At 37.2% G+C, this 21316-nt stretch overlaps 2 protein-coding genes across 2 annotated transcripts; one reads left to right on the plus strand and one right to left on the minus strand.

Annotated features, from left to right (window-relative positions):
- Nucleotides 1–670: 670 nt before the first annotated feature.
- HELRODRAFT_194371 (hypothetical protein) lies at nucleotides 671–9834 on the plus strand (the record flags this gene model as incomplete). Its single annotated transcript, XM_009031505.1, has 17 exons — nucleotides 671–777; nucleotides 1125–1225; nucleotides 1607–1666; nucleotides 2296–2381; nucleotides 2514–2615; nucleotides 2724–2771; nucleotides 3019–3177; nucleotides 3293–5407; nucleotides 5559–5750; nucleotides 5995–6117; nucleotides 6681–6866; nucleotides 7195–7356; nucleotides 7456–7559; nucleotides 7632–7815; nucleotides 7921–8525; nucleotides 8750–8922; nucleotides 9011–9834. 17 exons carry the CDS (start codon nucleotides 671–673, stop codon nucleotides 9133–9135), a joined length of 4632 nt encoding a protein of 1543 aa, XP_009029753.1. The 3' UTR covers nucleotides 9136–9834.
- Nucleotides 9835–16424: 6590 nt separating this feature from the next.
- HELRODRAFT_157990 (hypothetical protein) lies at nucleotides 16425–17550 on the minus strand (the record flags this gene model as incomplete). The annotated part of the gene is made up of 5 exons (XM_009031506.1): nucleotides 16425–16535; nucleotides 16743–16826; nucleotides 16957–17015; nucleotides 17270–17350; nucleotides 17487–17550. The coding sequence occupies 5 exons, from the start codon at nucleotides 17548–17550 to the stop codon at nucleotides 16425–16427; spliced, it is 399 nt and encodes a 132-aa protein (XP_009029754.1).
- Between the last annotated feature and the right edge of the window lie 3766 nt (nucleotides 17551–21316).

The following is a 21316-nucleotide window of genomic DNA, read 5'->3' on the forward strand; positions in this document are numbered from 1 at the left end:
GGATTTACCGAGATTTCGAATGTTTTTAACGAGTTTTCAAGCATTTTTTAGACTTGATATGTTAAATGATGTTTTTTGGTAAATAAATAGCACTTTATATATATATATATTTTTGCATCAATTTGTCTTTTAAGCACCACTTATTGACTGCTATATAGCTAGCAAATACGCAGACTAAAGAAAATTTGAGTCAATGTAATAAATCTAACGTATGTTGTTAATTATTCATGGTTTATATCTAGTTTTATTCTAGTTATGAGGTATATATATATATATATATATAGTTGTATTTTAATCTTTAAAAAAACTACCAGCTTATTTCACTATATTGACGACATAGATGAATGGGCCAACAGCACTCCATGGATGTCAAATAGCCTGGTCCGTGTTATGAAAAAATGATGTTTTGCCTATGGATTTATAATAAAATATTTTATCGCTCATGTTTTTCGATGAGATTCAAATTTGCAATTAATTCCAAATTTTCGCTTGAAAATTTTCTTTTCAAGTAAAATGGCATAAATAACAATTTTTTTGCAATTTTTATTAGTCACTTTTATTTTGCGTCATGACAGGATGATAAAATTACAAGTATTGTTTTTGGAATTGCAATTTTATTTGCAAATAAAATAAAATTAATTTTAGTTTTGTTTGATTGAAAATTACCAAAATGGCTTCAAAGAAAGACAATTTGTTTGATAATTTTGAAGAAGTTAAAAAATTAAACGACATAGATCAGTTATTTGCTTATGCTGCACATGCCCAAGTGCACCAAAGGTAGTGGTATTTTTAAATATTTAAAAAAGTTTTTTAAAAAATAAAAAGTATAACTAGTAAATAATTAAATTTATTTTTAAATGGTCAATGAGGAGGATGATGTTTGCACAGCACTCAACTTAAATTATTTTTGATATAGAATAAATAAATAAAGCTACAGTTTCTTATTAGAGACTTGCAGACTTGCTCTACCTTGATAATTAAATTATAACTTTAATGTTAACCTGAATAGAGGTGGATTTATTAAACCATTTATGCATTTTTTGTGACAATTATCTAATCAATTAGTTAATAATAATTAATTTGACTATTTATTGTGAAATTATTTATTCATCAACTTATTTCAGACATATGGCAGTAAATTTCATCTTGTCAAACTTGAAGAGCCTATGCAGACAGGATGTGAAGAAGTTGTTCGCTGTCATTGACATGCTCCAGAAAGATCAGGGTACCCACCTGGATGATGAAATAATAGCAGTAGCATAAAATAATAATGAAATGTTGAAAATTTGATTAAACAACACAAATATTTCATGATCACGTTTCACTAGTTTCATTCAAATGATGTCAAGTGTCATTGTGTTGTCTTGTGTTGTGGTGTGGTGGGCTTGTGTTTTTATATGTGGGAAATTTTCTTCAAATTTGCTTCATTCAGCGTGCATACTGAATGAATGAATGAATTAATGAGTGAATTAATGGGTGAATAAATGAGTGAATGAATTAATGAATGAATGAATAAATGAATGAATTGACAAATAAATAAATAAATGAATAGACGGATTGATGGCAAATATTAGTCAACAATGTATGTTTACTAATGTAAATACAGCAATTTCAGTGAAGATACTGATTGCAGAGAAGTTGTACGAAATTGGGTCACATTTTTCAGGTCAGTCGAAATTGGGTCGGTTTATTACCTCCGACTTCTATGACGTCATCTATAAATCTATGTCTGACAGTAGTTCACAAGTAGATTATTGTTATTATGATGTTGTGTTTTTCGTTCGTTCGTTCGTTCATTCATTCAGTCGATCAATCATTCATTTGCTTGTTCGTTCACTCATTCACTCATTCGTTCAACCATTCATTCATTTATTCATTCATTCATTCATTCATTCATTCATTCATTAGGTAAGAAGAGCATGTTATGAATCAGTGTTCAATTTATTAAAGATTAAATCCATACCTAACAGTTCGTTGATGTTGTTCATTAGCCATTCATTGTTGTTTGACTTAATAATAATTACATTTCAATCAGTCAGTCAGTTAATCAATCAATCAATCAATCAATCAATCAATCAATCAATCAATCAATGCACCGTATATCATCACGTAATTAATCATTGTATGGTTTTCTTATTAGCCATTCGTTTTGTCAAATGATTTGTACACTATTTTCCTCACTTATGCTTAATGTCAAAGGTTCCCCTTTAGGGTTCGGTACAATGAGATAACCAACTTTTTTTAACACGCACACACACACACACACGCACTAACACATGCGCACAAACATGCAAGGTTTAGTGGAGAAGACGTTGTTATCTGTTGTCATGGAGACGACATCTTGTGACAATGAGGATGAATTGAGGTCCGATGGAATTTTTGTGAGTTTGTTCGTTTAGATGGATGGATGGATGGATGGGTGGGTAAGTGGATGGGTGAATTGCAGTTTGCCCACTTGCGAGTTAGATGAATGAATGACCATTCATTCATCCATCTCTCACTCACGGAAACAGTTGTTGATCGGCTTAGCAGGGTACATGAATGAGGACATCTTATGCAGTGTGCTTCCTTTATTCATCCATTTGTGCGGCGATCCTTCCTTCCTCGTTAGGAGGGTCTGTGTTTATTATTGTTGTTGTTGTTGTTGTTGTTGTTACTATTATTCGATATTATAAAATAATGTTCAGTGATAATAATTCAATGTTGTAATTGACGTTCGAAAGGCCTGTGCCAGTGGATTTGGAGATCTGTGCAAACTGGTGCGAGCAGAGGTTGTTGAGACGTCACTGGTTGGTCGGTCGGTTGGTTGGTTGGTCGGTTGGTTGGTCGGTTGGTTGATTGGTTGGTTGGTCGGTTGGTCGGTCGGTTGGTTGGTTGGTCGGTTGGTTGGTCGGTCGGTTGGTTATTTGGTCGGTTGGTTGATTAATTCATCCGTTCATAACTACCGTCATGCATTCTGCAAATATAACTCTTCAATCTCTCCACTCCTCTCCAACCGACCTCCACATCTCCCCGCAGCTCGACAAGTTCATCTCTCTCTGTGACGACAACGTGTGGGGTGTGAGGAAAGCGTGTGTTACTTCGTTTGTAGGCGTGGCCTCTGCTGTCAATCAAAATGTCAGATGGACTGTCATGGCGGATCTGTTCATGAAACTTCTGGAAGATCAATCGAGATGGGTGGGTGCTGATGTTGTTGATGATGATGATGGTGGGAACGAAGGTGATGAAGATGGTGAGGATGACGATGATGAAGATGGTAACGTATGCATGAAGGACAACTTGTGATGAACAGGTGCGTCTGTCAGCATACCAAGTGATTGGAGAATTCATTTCTACTTTCCAACACGATGAGTTTGTCGATGTGTCATCATCATCAACAACATTGTCATCAACATCTGCAACGAACACGGCCAACATGGTGACAACATTCACCACAAACTCATCAACGTCGCCTATTAATATTTCTTCTTTGATTATGACGTCATCATCGTCAGCAGCAGCAGCAACAGCAGCAGCAGCAACAACCACAACCACAATAGTCAGTTCCTTCAATGCGATAGTGAAACGATGCAAATATTTTAAAAGCGACGACGACGACGACGACGACGATGGTGTTGATGATAATGATGTTGATGGTGGTGATGGTGATGATCATACTGACATCATCAGTGTTGAGAATGATGGCTTTATGCATGTTTGTGCTAACACTTATAACAACAACAACAATAACAACAATAATAACAATAATAATAATAAGGAAGATGAGAAAGGTGGTGAGGAGCAGCAGCAGCAGATGATGTGCAATGCATTAAGTTCACTGAATGACGATGCCGTCAATGGGGAAGTTAATCTAAGCTTCAAATATGATGACGACGATGACGTCAGAAGTAATAATAATAATAATAATAATAACAACAATAATAAAAATAGCAATAATGATGATGATAATAAAGACTGCAGTAATCAAAATGATAATATAATAATCAGTAATATTTACGATAATACTACTGCTACTAATACCTCCGTGACACCTTCATCATCATCATCATCGTCGTCATCGTCATCATCGTCGGTTTATTGCAATAAGGCTGACAACTTACCTGATCAAATCCCAATAAACGCATCTTCACGTGGCAGTGAAAACGACAGCTACACTAATAACAACAACAACAGTAGCAACAGTAACAACAACAACAGTAACAACAATTATAATAATGGTCAAAGTGGTGACGATACCGAGTTTGGCTTGAATGATTTCATTGCAGCCATGCTAGGTCACCCCATCAGCAGCAGCAATAATAGTTTTAATGATAACCGTAATGATGATTATAATGACAATAACATTAATAATAATAATAATAATAATAGAGGTGATGGTGATGATGATGATGATGTCTCGGTTAGACATTCGGCTTTCCATGTTTACCGACCCATCCAACATTTAGCAGAGGAAAGTTCTTCCCTTCAGCAGCAGCAGCAGCATTCAACGAGTGTTTCAAAGCAGCCAGCGACTTCGTCTCAATGCACAGTAACATCTCCAATCGTCGCTCAACATTTTCAAGGTCACGAAGTTGTAGAAGGTAACAGTTCGGCGCTGTCATCAGCGCCCCCATCGCCATCGCTAACAACAACGTCATCGTCATCAAATAACTCTCCAGCAAATAAAATTTTCGTCCCAGATAATTGCAACCCTCCAGTAGAGCACATCCTCCACGACAACTTCGATGCTTCGTTTAAAATTGATAACACAGCCAGTGAACTGCTTCAGAGCCAAATAGAGAACAACAGCAGCACCAAACGGACCGACATTAGCAGCAGCAGCAGCAATGTAGATGCAACACGTCTTGAATCAACAACAACAAACCCACCGCCACCTGCATCTCTTTATAACTACGTACATGCCGGTGATTCAAATGCTGAAACAACGCCAACAACAAAAACAACTAATGATACCTCAACAACAACTGACGAAGAAGTAACCTCAACAACTACGTACAGCGACAACAACAAAACCATCAACATCGAATCATCGAACGTTGAAGGCTTAGAAAATATGACACTGGATAACATTGCACCGAGAAGCGACATCAACAACGACACCATCGAGGGCGTCAACAGAAGCAGCGGCAGCAGCAGCAGCGGCGGCAAAAAGATCCTCTTAAGATCGGCGCCCATCTTGTTGGTGCTAGATGCAGCGAGCGTGGAGGAAGCGGACGCGCCCTCGTACGAAACTGCCATCCACTTTGGCACAACCCACCATCGCATTCGAACACGACCTACAAGAGTTAACCTGAATGATGATGAATCTGCCGCTAGCGGGAAAGATGAGGATGATGAGGATGATGAAGATGAACTGATGGTTGTCGGTGGGGATGGTCCCCAACTTGAAACTGTCGATGAGTTTAATGTTGGTTGGCTGCTCTTTGTTGCTGTTCACGGGCGGGCGTGTGGTTATTGAATGATGGGACTGCAGTTTTTGACATTATTGACACGATGTTGTCTTGACTCGACCATTCCATTTAATCACAAATCACATATCCACCAATCGTAATTCTCAGAAATCCAACTTGACCTTGCCAAACGAGGGAATGACCTTGAGACCGCTATCTCCGGTCACGTGTCGAACGTTGAAAGCCGGTGGAAACAGATGGAGCAGGCAGACGATGGTCTATGTGACGTCATCGGGGACCGGCGGGATGGGCGGACCAAATAATGAAAAGAGGAAACCAAAAACTTGCGACATTAAAATGGTGTGTGGTGTTTTTTTTTCCAAGTAATTTTTTGTTAAATATAAATGAACTTTCAAGATGGAGACTTTCAAGATGGAGCAGTCAGGGCCAATCAATCGAGAAATAGGCCAGCCAAATTGAGCAGCTATTTAAACTTACCTACCGTACAACTCTCTCTGCAGTTTCTTGACGACGTACTGCAACTCAGTTTGGTCGGTCGTCATCTCGCCGTACAGCTACGAAGCCACTGGACCTTCTAATGCAGAGAACGACCAGCACCGCAACTGGATCTAAACTTCATGGCCACAGTCCACCGTTATTCAATATGACAAAATTTGAACTTTTTAAAGCTCAATGTGATTTTCGTTTGTGGGCAGTTGACCAGCAGGTGGCCGACGTGCGTTTCAAAATTATTTCAAAAAGAAATTGCTATCTCGATGACAAAAAACAATCTCATGTCCAACCAATCAAAGGCAAACATCATGTTCTCGCACGTTCATCATGAAGGACCAACAACCTGCAATGAAATCGGAAACTGTCGTCTTAATGTTGAATTCATCTGAGTTTTCTCTTCATCTCTCTGACTACGAATTTTTATTAACTCTATATTTTTTGTTTACTAATTATTATTAAATAATTCATAAAATACAATTATGAAAACCGGAAACAATCTCTACTAACAACTGATACGTGTTTTGCTGACAATTGAGTTTGTTTGATGCCGACAACACGCCTGTCATGGATTATTTATGACAATTTTACGAAATCTTAAATTATTTTATTAAAAACTAAAAAATTATTACATATTTATGTTAAGGCGACCGTGCTGGATAAATCTCTTTATAAATTTTTATGATCATCCGGCCTTCTTATAGCTAATCATTAATTTATGAGGAGCAAAAAATTTCGTTCGTTCGTTCGTTCGTTGAATCATGTTGTTTAATTATTCAGAGTCCCGTACCGAAGAAGTTGTTGGATGCCTTCGTGGACATGTCCGATCCTGTCCTCTCTCAGCTCTACGATTCAGAAATCCAACTTAACTGCGCATTCTCCTTTCCTGCTGTGACCTTGACGTTGACCAAGGTCAACTGGTATGCCCTTAAGGACGTTTATATATCTATGTTGTCTAGCTCGCAGGTCGGTTAATGAGTTGGATGTTTATGATTCTGTTTTGTCTTCCTCTTTATAACGCAGCTCTGCCAAACGCCGAGTTGCTTTTACGTTATTGCATGTGTGTGTGTGTGTGTGTGTGTTTGTGTGTGTGTGTGTGTGTTTGTGTGTGTGTGTGTGTGTTTGTGTGTGTGTGTGTGTGTGTGTGTGTGTGTGTAATTAGACCTACAAACCATCCAACTAAATTTAACCATTCAATCGCTCAACAAAACAAACAAACAGCCAATCGAATTTAACTACTCATTCAACCAATAAATAGACCAGCCAATCAAAATTGATAAATCATTTTATTTAGGTGAAAGTTCGTCGAACGCTGGCTCATTCCCTGCACGAGATGGCCCAAATACTCGGCGATGACGTCATCATGAGAGATCTCGTGACTGTTTTCGACGATTTCTGCTGCGACGTGGATGAGGTCAAGGCCGGGGTCATTGAACATTTTTTCGATTTTGTCAAGGTCTGTTGGTCATTAGTTTGTTTTGTCGCTGATTGCTTGGGTCCTTTATCCTCTCCTCATCCATTCATTTGTTCATTCATAGTTCAATCAATCAATCAGCTGATTCCGGCAGATTACAGAAGAAAGTATTTGTTGAAGCTGCCTCGAATTGTTTGCGAGGAGAACAATGGAAGGAACTGGAGAATGAGAGAAGCCGTCGTCAGGTGAGGATGATGATGAAAATCTTGGTGATGATATAAGATTTCCTAATTATATACATACATGCGGTCTATCAGGGAACTGGAAAAATTCCTTGATATCATGAGTGACGGTCGCGGCTGCAACAGCAGCAGCAACAACAACAAAAATGATGTTGATGACGAAGACGATGAGGATGAGTTGTACACGCTTGTTGTGCAGTTTGTGTACATCCTATTGGCGGACCAGGTGGCTCTTGTTAGGAAGGCTGCAATCCTATTGGTCAGTTCGTCGTGATGCTGACGATGACGGTGGTGGCACAGTGATAGTTATAATGATTGATAATAAATTATTTCATTTAACAACAACAACAACAAAATCCAACAGATCAGCAAGATAATATTGCTGATGTTCATTAGAAGTAACTCAACTGCAACATCAGAAACGTTGGTCACACAACCAACCACATCACCAGTGACATCTCCAGCCTCTTTAGGATTAGAAACAACGTTCGAAACATCATCCACAACAGCACCAACCTCACCGACGACAAGTGCATCAACAAGAGAGACCGTCCCATGCAGAGGTGATGGTTTAAAGTTAGTTGAACCTTCGGACGTCATTCCATCGTCAGACCATGTCGACAAAGTTGTTGAAGATGCCTCAAACGAAGCATCAACGCCGAACACAATAACTGCTTGTCATGATGTTTCTACTATGAAATTTGACGTCACAGCAGCAAGAACGACGACAAAACTAATTGACGATCACAGTGGCGATGGGACATCAGGTAATCATCGGCTCGGTAGCAATCATTTAAATGACCATCGCCAATCGCAAAACTTGCTGGACAACGTTGATGTCAATTCATCAACATCTCATCAACAACAGCAACAACGACAACAACGACATTTTAGATTGTTGTACCAGAGAATGGTTGAGGACATCATTCAGAAGTTTGCCAATCATTCAAACCACAGAAATAGACAGAGGTTGTTGTTTACGGTGTATTCTGCTTCTTTTGCCGCTGATGTATTCATTCATTCGTTTGTTTGTTCGATCGTTCACTTATTCAGTCAATCATTCGTTAATTTGTTAATAGATTAAGGATTAATTCAGTATGTCAAACTTTGCAGTCCATTCTTCACTCGTTCATTCACCACAACCCACAAACAGACACTCACTCACACACGCACGCACGCACGCACACACACAGCTTCATAACGGTCTGCCACCACCTCCTATCAACCTGTCCCGACCTGAACACCCTGCAGAAGTTATTCATTCCCACCTCGTTGCTCACCTCCCTGCTTCGAATGCACGCCGATCCAATTGTTAATGTCCGGATAACTCTCTGCAGAGTACTTCACACTAATTTTAGGAGGATTGGTGAGTGAGTGAGTGAGTGGACGAATGAATGAGTGATTGAATGATTTATAGTTATCATCATAATCATCGTTATCATAACATTTTCCAGCTTCTCTTCCTGAAATAAAGTCGAATCCTGCCGAACTGCTCGATCCAATCAACAAACTGTGGGATGATTCTGATCCAGACGTCCACCAATTGGCCGAGAGGTTCCTCGCTATGATGGTCCATTGATTCCTACTGGATTTGCCTGAGCTAACTCAGATTTGAGTGGCCCTGAGACTCTTAGCAATGATAGTACGATGATTCTTATTGGTCTTCGGCAGGGTTAGGGTCAGGGGTTGCTTATATTAAACTGAGAGAATATTTATGTTCATCGTCATCCACCTTAACTAATTTAAAAAAACTTATTGCTCCTTTATTAATTATCGATTATTTTTCATCTTTGTAATTATTATAGCTCTGGTCTTAATTAATTAGTATTCAAAAATATTTCTTAGGTTTGAAAGTATTTTTAGTTAAATTTGATTACACGAACAGAATATGTCTGATTTTCTTTTTTGTATTTTCTGTTATGGCGGCCCAATCAGCCCTGCTTCGGGTCACCAGCTTTTTTTCTTACAAATGACGAAAAATATATATGAGTGTGGATGCTGGCAACGACGACGATAATGTGATTTTTGTAGGGATAGCTTTTAATTTTTTTTAAATTTATATATTATTTATTTATTATTCCATATTAACACTGCTAGTATTTTCATTGTACATTTTTTTCATTCATTCATTCATTCATTTATTCATTCACTCTTTCATTTAGTCATTCTCTTATTTGTTTGTGTTTGGATATAATTTTACGTTCTTCACTATTACTTGAACAGTCTTAACATTGAAAAATCTTCGTTCTTGGTTTTGTACAATACAAACATACAAACACACACACACACACACACATATAATAATAAATACATACATACACACCTAGTTTCATACATCAAATGGATTTGGTATTTATATTTCATTTTTGGTACATGTTACATATCATTTAGTTTATTCCGCATGTAGGTATGTATGTATATGAAATGATATATTTATGTATGTAAGTACGTCTGTATGAATTTATGAATGGATATATGCTTGTTTGTATGTATGCTATGTATGTATTTATGCAAGTTTGTTCTGTAGTCTTTCAGACCATACAATCATGACACAATCTTTACATTTTTGGCTGTTTTTTGTTACAATTTTAATATGATTTCGACATAATGATATGAAATAGTCAATGCAATAATAAAAATTATTTTGATTGATTTTAATTGCTGCATGCTCATGTTGTGCTTAAACAATGACGTGGCAGTTTATGATAGACGTGCTTCAGTCGGCGAGATTATTTCACCATTAAATGGGTGATCTTAGTTAAGCGAGCTGGTGCCAGGCGACAATTTTTAACGTTTTTCATTCCATTGATGCTGTATCTCTCCAAGATTTTCATTTTTTTTTATATTAATTTGTAAATTTATTTTCAGTTTTACTCATTCTCATTTGCATCTTTATGCTGCAGTTGATGACATCATGCGAGTTATTAATTTTTGTTGTGTGGTTGTAAACGATGATTGTGATGAGTACGAGGTACAAACTACGTAATATATGTTCATTATAGATAAGGGTTAAAATAAAACGTTCGTTCACTCATTTGTCTATTAACTTATTAATTCACCCTTCCATTCATCATTCATCCATCCATCCACTCATTCATTCCTAGTCTACTGATATAACAACCTAATCTTAGTGTAGCGTGCATGCATATTGAGTTTCGTGTAATTGTGGTGTTAGTGTTAGTATTGTCGTCATTTTTATTTTTCGTATTCTTTAGAACATAATATTTAATGAATCGCTCGCGCGCACGCCTGCGTATGTACGTACTAGAGAGGCGAGGCCTAAATAGTGCAATTTCCGTTTAATTTATTACATCTTTGGGTTCCAGAACAGTAATTATTGAATATTATTAACTGGAATTTAATTTTGGCCGTCACAGCTGTCGTTAAACATTTGCATCTGAACGAGACGTTCAATAGAATATCGATAAAGAATTCTTGGATTAAAGATGAACCGCCTATCGCTTTTTTCTTCAATAACTTGTTTTTCATTAAAAAAAAAATTTTTTTTTTAATTTTGAATTTTTAGTATTACTTCGGCCGAGCAGAGTCGGACTTTGGCCAAATTCACTATTCGGTGCATCTCTATTACCTTGCGTGCGTACGTGCGTATAATGTCGCGTTACTTGTACAAACATACCTGCAACAAGAAATAATTGCGTTCTCATACATTCACAACAATCGTCATATCATTTTTTGGCTTTTCTATATTTTCTATATATATTATATACCAAAATATATAATGCATGTGTATATGAATATATAGGTACCTATTATTATATATGTACTTTATACATACATTGAATACTGCTTGTTTTCTGTAATATTTACAAGGGCTGCCAAAATTAAACGAAACATTATCATTAGCAAGATCCATTTATTTATTACATTACATTACGTTGCGTCACTGTGGATGAATAGATTTTGATAGGAAATAAAATAGTATTTTGCATGAAGGTCTTCTTCGTTAGGTACTCGCACCCGCATTTGCATGTGATGGTTTTGTGTTTTTGTATTCATCTCTCAAAATTGTATCTATATTAATTTTCAGAACAGAATTTGACCACACATCATAACAATTGACTACAGCACGCATTACATTACGGTGTGATTATGATTAGTTCAGGATAAAATAAATTGAATTGACTACAGCACGCATTACATTACGGTGTGATTATGATTAGTTCAGGATAAAATAAATTGAAAATAAATTAAAGAATGAGATTGCTTCTCTTAAATTTTCAAAAATAAATAACCTCCGGGCCCAGCCCAGCACTCCTCCATTTTTGAGGTTGACTGATACAGATTTGCCTCTCCATATGGCTTTAAACCGAGGATCCACGTTCTAAACTGAAAAATAAAAACTACTAAATATCAATATATTGATATCAGGAAGTCATTTGAAAACAGAGCACAATCTAATTAACTATATTCTATTCATATAAAGAAGGCACCACACATTTACTCTCTATAAATTTTATTACAAACAACTTCTCGTTTCTTTCTCCATACACATTTTCAACAATCCATCCAAAAAACTTTATTCAGCACTTACTTGCAACTGTGATCGATGGCGATAGAAGTTGCTGAAAAACCATATTAATACTTCAATAAACTTTCTGAATTGTTTCGCAGTGGGTCAACTTAATTGGATCCTTACAACTTTAATTTCCTCGCGTTTTCATCTGGTTTACAAAAAATAGCAATTTACAATGGCGGGTCATGCCTGTCCCAGCGCGTTCGTACGATTGCAGGCGATGGTGTTGGCATTCCTTTTCAAATTCAAACACTGCTCAGCTCAATGAAGAAAAAGCATTTGAACACTTGAATATGTACAAATAAGCGATAAAAACTATTTACAGGAATGGAGATTGTGATTTGCACGATGGAATGATGAAAAAACCTCATTTAATAATAATAATTGATAGTGGTAATAATGATCATAAAATAAGAATAATAATAGCAGAAACAAAGATATCTGAATTTATAATGATTGCAAAGTGATAGAATTGATAAAGCCGATGATATGACATCAAATCAATTTCAATAACGGCGGTAAATGGAATGTAGAAATGAAAATAGGAGGGAACATGTAATAACAAATCTATACATCAATGTGAAAAGGCAGCTTATCAATAAATGCATGTTATCAGAGTCATACTTTCAATTTCTGCATTCTATAAAAAATAACTTCCTTCTTCATTCTTTCGGAAGTGTACGACCATCCATCCATCAGCCAATCATTTTATTCATTCTTATCATTAGTTTCTTCATTCATTCATGCACGCAATCCATTTATCAAATGCGAAAATGATTTGAGCGTCAATATCAAAATAGTTATCATAATAATAATCAGCGACACATCGAATGTTCGCCTGGCACATTCATCATTCACCAAAAGTTTGACATTCAACTTCGACCACTTTTAAAGGCCGAATAGAACAGTGCAATTTCAGTTATTAAGAGTAGCCAGATGCCTCTTGCAAGATATTTGCACATGAAATAATCACAAATCGAAACATCAGAAAATAATTTCAAGAGATCGTAGCAGAGCAATCGAATCAATCAACTCATTAACATCAATAATATTGATATACACCAACATTAATAATTAAACTTCACTAATAATTTGAATTATTATTGATTCTAATATTAATTCTACAAACTAATTAATGCTAAAATCCACCAGCCAGCCAGCCAGCCAATCAAATCTACTAAATTCCCTCCTTCATGACTTCTTGTTGGTCCTAACAAGCTCCAATTGCTCTTCGTTTTTATTTTTTACTCCATTCATTCCATTTATATAATTGGAATCATCGACGTCATCTATATTCGTGATCACGTGGTTTGATGTGTCCCTCTCATTAACATAACCATCATCATCATCCTCTTCTCCATCCTCCTCTCCTCCTGACTCCTCCCTCAGTTCGTCGTACCACTTCTTAACAAGGTTGTTCATCTGCTTGCGACCGTCCTTCACCTCCTGCATAAATTATGCAAATTAGTTAGTTTAATGACGTCATCTTCCGCCTGAGTTGTTCAAATCAGTTTAGCATGATCTCAAGGACAATATTATGAATATTAATGAACACAAGATTAGCATGTACCTGTTTAGTGAATCTTCTAGTGAAAAAAGGTATGAGATATTTGGCGTCTAACTTCGCGAACCCTGACAGCAATGATGAAGAAGATGAAGAAGAAGGCGAAGATGGAGAAGAAGATGATGACAATGATGAATGAATGAATGAGCAGCAATCAAAAACAACATAAAAATTTCAGACATTAAGAGCTTCCCGCCAGCCGTGCAATCACCTTTCAGATGGGGCTTGATGACGCTGGTATCTTCAATATCTTCCTCTGTGAGCTCGGACATATATTCAGAATCTATCGCCTCACCCTGGAAATGATTGGTTGGTTGATCGATAGGTTGGTTGATTGAATGGTTGGTCGATTGATTGGTTGGTCAGAAGCAACAACAACAACAACAGCAACAACTGACCATCTCTTTAGTCTTGGACATGGTGACTCTCCGTTCATATTTTCTTCTCTTCATCCTCTTCGTCTTCTTATCAACGTATGCCAAGTACTGATGGAGGATTGAATGGTCCAGTGAATGAGCGGATGAATGAATGAATGAATGAACGGACAGAAAAGAGCTGCCAGCCAGCAACCTTCATGAGAGGCAGCGTGGACCCGCCGAGTATGATGATGGTGAAGAGGACGCAGATCAGAGTGGTGGAGACGATGACGTGGTGGGCCTCCGAATCAAGTTCCAAGTGCAGACTCAATGCAAATGACACTGCACCTCGCAAGCCTGCTCGTTCACGCCCATCATTCATTCATTCAATCAATCATTCATTCAGTGAATGGTTGAATGAATGAATGAATGAATAAATAGATGAATGAACCGACCACTGAACCACATAATGAATTGCATTCTCGGTGTTATCTTGTGCTCTCTGAAATAATTAACGAGGAAACTCAGTGGAAGGATGTTGATAGCCCTGCCCAGCAGAATCAACACCTGAATATGTGTGCGTGTGTGTGTGTGCGTGTGTGAGCGTGCGTGCGACCATCATCATAAGATCATCATCACCAACAATACCATCACCACCACCACCACCACTACCACTAACTATGCACCAAATGATTAGAGCAGGCTTGACGACGTGTGGGAAGCTAAAGATAGCCAGGCCGAGGTATGCAAAGACGCAAGTTTCTGCAGGGGAACAGTAGGTCAGGGCTAGTTTACTTAACAAATGAATGAATGAACGAATGAATGAATCAATCAATCAATCTATCACGTCCAACAATCAACCGACCAATCAGCCAACCTGCCATGAAGGCGACAGTTCTGAAGGTCAGCTGTGTGGTTATCTGAACGACGGGTGACAGATTCAAGTGCGTGTAATGTGACATCACTATTCCACAGAATAGTATCGCCATAATTCCTGCCAATGACGTCATAATAATAATAATAATAAAACAAGCACAGTATTGAACGCCATCCCACATTAAACATGAACACGTGTATTGAATATAAGTATATATTTATATGTGCGTGTGTACGTACGTACGTACGTACGTCGGCAAATACCTAACATACGATGATATAGCAGGGTACCTGAGAGATGGATGCCCTCGGCCAGCCCGTATGGGGCATACGAGAAGATCAACATCATGCCCAACTCAAGAGAGGGAGTTTTTCGGAGGTCAATAAACTTTAGGATGTGTTGTCGTTGCGGTGATTATAATGATAATTACGATAGTGATGATGACGACGAAGATGAAGATGACGGTGATGATGATGATGATTATGACAAAGATTAAAGAAGGGTTAGGGAGAAAAAAGCATCAAACTCAATTATGAAAATTTTGTCACTAAATAATTTATTTTTTTATTCGTTTTTTCCGATTAATCATTCATCCATTCATCCAATTATTTTTTCATTAATTCACACATTCATTCACTCGTTCATTCGTCTATCCATCCATCCATCCATCCACTAATTGAGAAAGGATATTAAAGAGCTGATGAGACCGAAAAGAACTCCAATGCCGGCAGAAGCGAAGAACATCAGGCAGAATCTGCCTGGTTGTTGTAGTTGTTGTCGCCGTGGTGATGATGGTGATTAATAATAACAATAACAACAACATCAATAACAACATTAATAATAATAAAATAATATGAGGTCCAGGTGTTCAATCAATATAATGTGAAAACAATGAAAATGTCACTTCATTCAATTTGACAACAATGAATTAAATAACGACAATACGCACACGCACACACACGTACACACACGCACACACACACAAACAAGCAAACAAACAAACAAGCAAACAAACAAGCAAGCAAACAAACAAACAAACAAACAAGCAAACCAATGAATGTGAAAAAGGTCGTCAGGGCTGGCATGTCTGCCATTTCAGGTTTCGTTGATTCCATCACGGTCCTGTTGTTGCATTCGATGATGGTCGTCGTGATGAATGAAGATGGTGATGGAGGAGATTATTATTATTATTATTATTGTTGTTATTGTTGAGATCATCATCACGATCACTCACGTGGTCAGCACAATAGAAACAGCATCGTTCAGAACGCTCTCACCAAACACCAGCATGTAGAGAACCTGGGGAAGAGGAAGAGGATGATGATGATCATCATCATCATCGCCGACAACAACAACAGCAACAACGATAACCTCATCAACTTCGATAGCATGGAATATGGCAAGTGTAGCCACTGGATCGACAGCTGATATCAAAGATCCAAACGCGAAACTCTGGGGAAGGCTCAGTCTGTACACAACGTCTGCCTGGTCGATCATGCAATCATTCATTCATTAATTCATTCATTCAAATGATCAATCAACCAGCCTTTCCAAGAAGAAAGACGCCAGCCCCGACGGCAACAGCGGAGAGAACCGTCCCAAATATGGCGAACACCAAGATTGTGCCGATGTTCTGGAAGAAGTTTCCCTGACGTTGGCGAGTAAGTTGAGTGAAAGAACAAATAATTAAATGAATGAATGAACGAATGAATGACTGAATGAATAAATAAGTGACTGAATGAATAAATGAATGAATGAATGAATGAGTGAGTGAGTGAGTGAGTGAGTGAGTGAGTGAGTGAGTGAGTGAGTGAGTGAGTGAGTGAGTGAGTGAGTGAGAGATATTAAGAACCACCTTATGCAAGTTGTAGCCAGATTCGAAGATGATGGGTGGAAGGAGAACCAAAAAGAACATAGTTGGTGGGAAACTTTCTTCTGTCTGTTGAATGAAGGAATTAATGAATAAACGAATGAAGGAATGAGTTAATAAACGAATAAATAAATAAAGGAATGAATGATGAATAAAAGAACAAAACTTATGAATGAGTGAATGAATGTTGTTTACCCACCTTCCAATCTGCCACATTATATTTCTCAAGAATCTTCATCAACATACCAAGCAGGGTTCCTTGCAAAAATTTTAAATTTTTTTTGACTTCATCACAACCACCACCATCTTCATCATCATCATCATCATCATCTTCATCATCATCATCTTCTTCATCATCATCATCATCATCATCATCTTCATCATCATCATCTTCATCATCATCATCATCTTCATCATCATCTTCTTCATCATCATCTTCTTCATCATCATCATCATCTTCATCATCATCATCTTCATCATAACTATCACAATCATCATTGTGGGTAACTAACCAATAAGGACAATGGCAACACTCTCGGGCAAGTAATGAAATTTGGTTTGCAGTAATAAATGGACCACAAAAACTCCTATTGCTGAATAATGAAAATTATGATTACAAACTAAATAGTGATGTGAATAAATGTTGGTGACAAATAAAATAGCATAAACAATGGCTGCCACCAACAACAACCTACACTGAAACAACTTAAAAAAAAGAAAAAAACCAACCAACAACGAGAAGAATGAAAAAAATGGTGAGACTGTAGTGCTTCTCTGTTTCCGCTGCCCCCATGTTAGGCAGATTTAGCTGGGTAGTGGTCTGCAGAGATGTGCTGGTACTGCTAACTGGTGTGGTCATTGACTGATTCACTATTTCGCTTTGACTAAACAACAAATCATCAGTTTGATGTTATGAATAATGAAACTAGCATTGAATTTATGGTGGTCTACAAAAGATTGTTTCCTAAGACATTTAGGCTTTAGCCTCTATTTATTTTTATATATAATATAATGATCTCTATTTAACCGGACGCTTGGCCTTTATTAAGTTGGACAAGTGCCCCACAAAAATGGTTAGTTCTCATTTATAATTATTATTTAATTTATTATTAAATTATTTAATTCAACAGTTTAATTAACTTAAATTGCAAACACAAACTTGTTAAAGTTAAAAGCAGCTGAAGCATTGTTAACCACCGGAGAGTTCCCAGCAGGCAAAGATCGGAGTAGGTGGTCATTTTCTAAAATTTCCCGTTCATTATCATCAGCACTGATCGGAGCATCGGCCAGTGCAAATTCGAAATTCCTAATCAACACAATCACCAGGTATAAAATTAAGAATAAATTATAAAAAATTAAACGAAAAAACATGTCGCCTCAATGTTTGTTTATCAAATCAATTAAACAAATTTTTATTTTATTTTATTATATATTTTTATCTAAACATATTAAATTAATTATTTATTTAATTTTTTGCGATTTTATTCAAATTTTTACAAAACATTTTAAAAGTAGCGATGCGCTAGGCTGCAAGTAATTACCGTTTTTGTTCGATTACTTAAAAATTATCGCCAACTTTCTGCAGAATTTTTTGATTACCGACTCGATTTCTGGTGAATGTTTGACAGAATTACAAAATTTTTACTATTACAAATTTAGAACAACATTATGTCTTACGTAGTTTTTATGTTTTTAATGAGTCATATACATTTAAAATTCAATAATTTATTCATATTTCACGAATTTTACGTTCCAATAGTTGATAAAATCCTTGATTTCAACTGATTGATGTTTGTAAATTCAACGAGACAGTTCAACAATGAAATATTTCATAAAACTTTACAATTAAGTCAATAAATTTTCAAATGACATCATGCAATATTCGACAAAAGTTTGAAATTCTGCCGAGAACTCATCAGTACATTCAAAAGATAGTTCAATTTTCAGCAAGATAGTTGTTGATAACACCAACTTCTATCATCTGATCAATCCAATATTGTCATTATATCATCTTTTCTTGGTAAAAACGTTTCAAACTTCCAGACGGTGGCTTTGGTGGAGTTATTATCAATGGTCCAATTTTCTTCGGCAGGCAACAAAATTGATGTAAGTGAAGCTGCATACAGGCCGGCCAGCTGAACAATCCAGATCATCTTAACGATTAGTGAACTCATCCGTTTTAAATGCGCCGGGAACATGATCGCTGTGGCCGCGTGGATCATTCCGAACCATGACACACAACAGAATCCGATTGTTAAGTGGGTAGCCGTTGTCAAAGAATCCCCCTGTTAAATTTATTTTGTTGTTTTTTTTTTTCTAAAGTAATTGTTTCTTAGTACCCCGTTTGGAATATGAAAGACAAAACTAGAAAAGTTTATATCTAAAATTTAGATGATAAATTGAATTTACTGATAATCTTCCATCAAGGGTTGCAAAGCCTAAGTCTTTGACAGCCAATTGCGTGTAGCCAAATAATTTCTCGCCCAGTAGCTGTCCTGTTATTGGTGCTTGAGACCAAGTCACGCCGACCATGAACGCTATTGGCTGAAACAAGCAACTGAACACCTTCTAAATATGTTGTTTTACAATGAATTTATTGACGTAATTTTTTGAAATTTGATTATCAACAACTTCAACTTAAACAACCAACAAAAAATTATGCATACTTGCAAACCAACTTTCCATCCAACTCTCGCGGCCAGCCATTGGACAGTGCTATCGATGAAGGCGTAGATGGAACACCATGCCAGGAAGAATGCCATGGACATCCAGACGATGCTGAAAGTGATGACCGCACCGTTCGCAGCGTCCTCGAAGATGTTGTTGCGTTTCAACTTTTTTAATGCTTCACCATTCATTTCTTCGGGAGGTCTGAGAATGTTTTGCTTGCACTGTCGCTGATCTTTTTGATGTCGATGATGTTGTCGAAAAGGAAAATTATTGAGCGGTGGAAAGATGATGATTGAGACGAGGAGGCAGGATGGGAAGAGAGAGACCAGACCCGTTATCATGTTATGCAGTTCAACCTGGGAATGTTGTCAATAATATAGTTCATAATTATAATTATTGTTATAATAAATATAATTATCATTATAATTACTCCGAAAGACAGAGAAAATATGAGCCCGTAATAAGATCCGAACGCGTAGACCACACAGATGAGCATGAGGAGGGCAGCATCACTTACGTCTCTCAGTTTATAGTAAAACGTTCGGAAGAAGGCAAACTAAAAGTTATAATTATAAAAATAATAATAATTATTATTATTATGGTATTATAATTAATAAATAACTAGTAAGGTAGTTATGAAAAAAAAGAACGTTTTGCAAGATGTTCTTCAGTATTGAGATTAAGCAGCCGATCGTTGTAACGCAGCTTGTGACCTGTTGATGATGATGATGGTGGTGCTGATGATGACGACGATGATGGTGGTGCTGTGATTGGCGAATATAATGGCGATAAAAAATTTACTCAAAAAACTGTACAAACGTAGAAAAAAATCAATGAAAATATCGCCGAATCACAAGTGTAGACACCTAGCAGCGCTGAACAACAAGTAGAGACACCCAACAAAGAAGAGTAGAAACTATAGAGACTAACAAACATAGCATTGGGATGTAGGAGGAACCAGGGGTCGGAATAGACAGCGGAGGCTCCGTAAGCCGGGTACTGCAAAGATAGTTTACCGACTTGTTCGAAGATGAACTTGAATACGTCGTAACCAGCTGGCGTTTGTAAGACCAGCGCAGTTAATGTCATCTGCACGAATATCATTACGCTCACCAGAGTCCAAGATATCTGAATGGAGAGAAAAATTCGTTCATTTATTTATTCACTCACACACTCATTCATTCATTCACTCCCACCTGCTGAAGACTTGATGACGTAAGAGTAGCCAGCAGCAGGACGACACCAGCCGTGGCGACACATCTCAACCTCGCGACATCAACGACAGCGTGCAGTACTAAGAAATTAAGAATCGCCATCCATAGAAGGAAACAAACGACAATCTTTAACGACGTCTTATTACATTTTTGAGAATATTTTGAATTTGAAGCGTTTCCATTGAGTTCATTCAAGTTATCAACATTTTTATGCGAATTATTATTTTCGGTGCCATCCTCAGCTGTTTTTTCATTATTATCATCCTTCCCAATATCTTCTTTCCGTTTTTTCTTCTTTTTGCGATAACATCTGCGCCAGTAGATGATGATTTTGAAGGCAGCGCCAGCGATGATCAGCATTAAAAGGATGGTCAGCGTTGTCGTTCGGCTGTAGTCGTACATCAGGCAAGCAACGTAGTAAGACAGGAACAACAGGAACGGGATTAATAACTGTAGCGGTTTTTTGACTCGAGCAAGAATTGATGGTGATGATGATGATGAGGGTGGTGGCGATGATCTTGATGAGGATGATGAAGAAGATGAGGATGAACGCGCTATGAAACATGGTTTCAAATGTAATGACGCACTGTTCGCTCTGATCACGAATCCATTTTTTGATATGGTTATCGGAAAGACTGAAGTTATTGAAGGCGATGATGATGATGACAATATTGG

Source organism: Helobdella robusta (genome assembly GCF_000326865.2).
Source record: "Helobdella robusta unplaced genomic scaffold HELROscaffold_75, whole genome shotgun sequence".
NCBI classification, from domain to species: Eukaryota; Metazoa; Annelida; class Clitellata; order Rhynchobdellida; family Glossiphoniidae; genus Helobdella; species Helobdella robusta.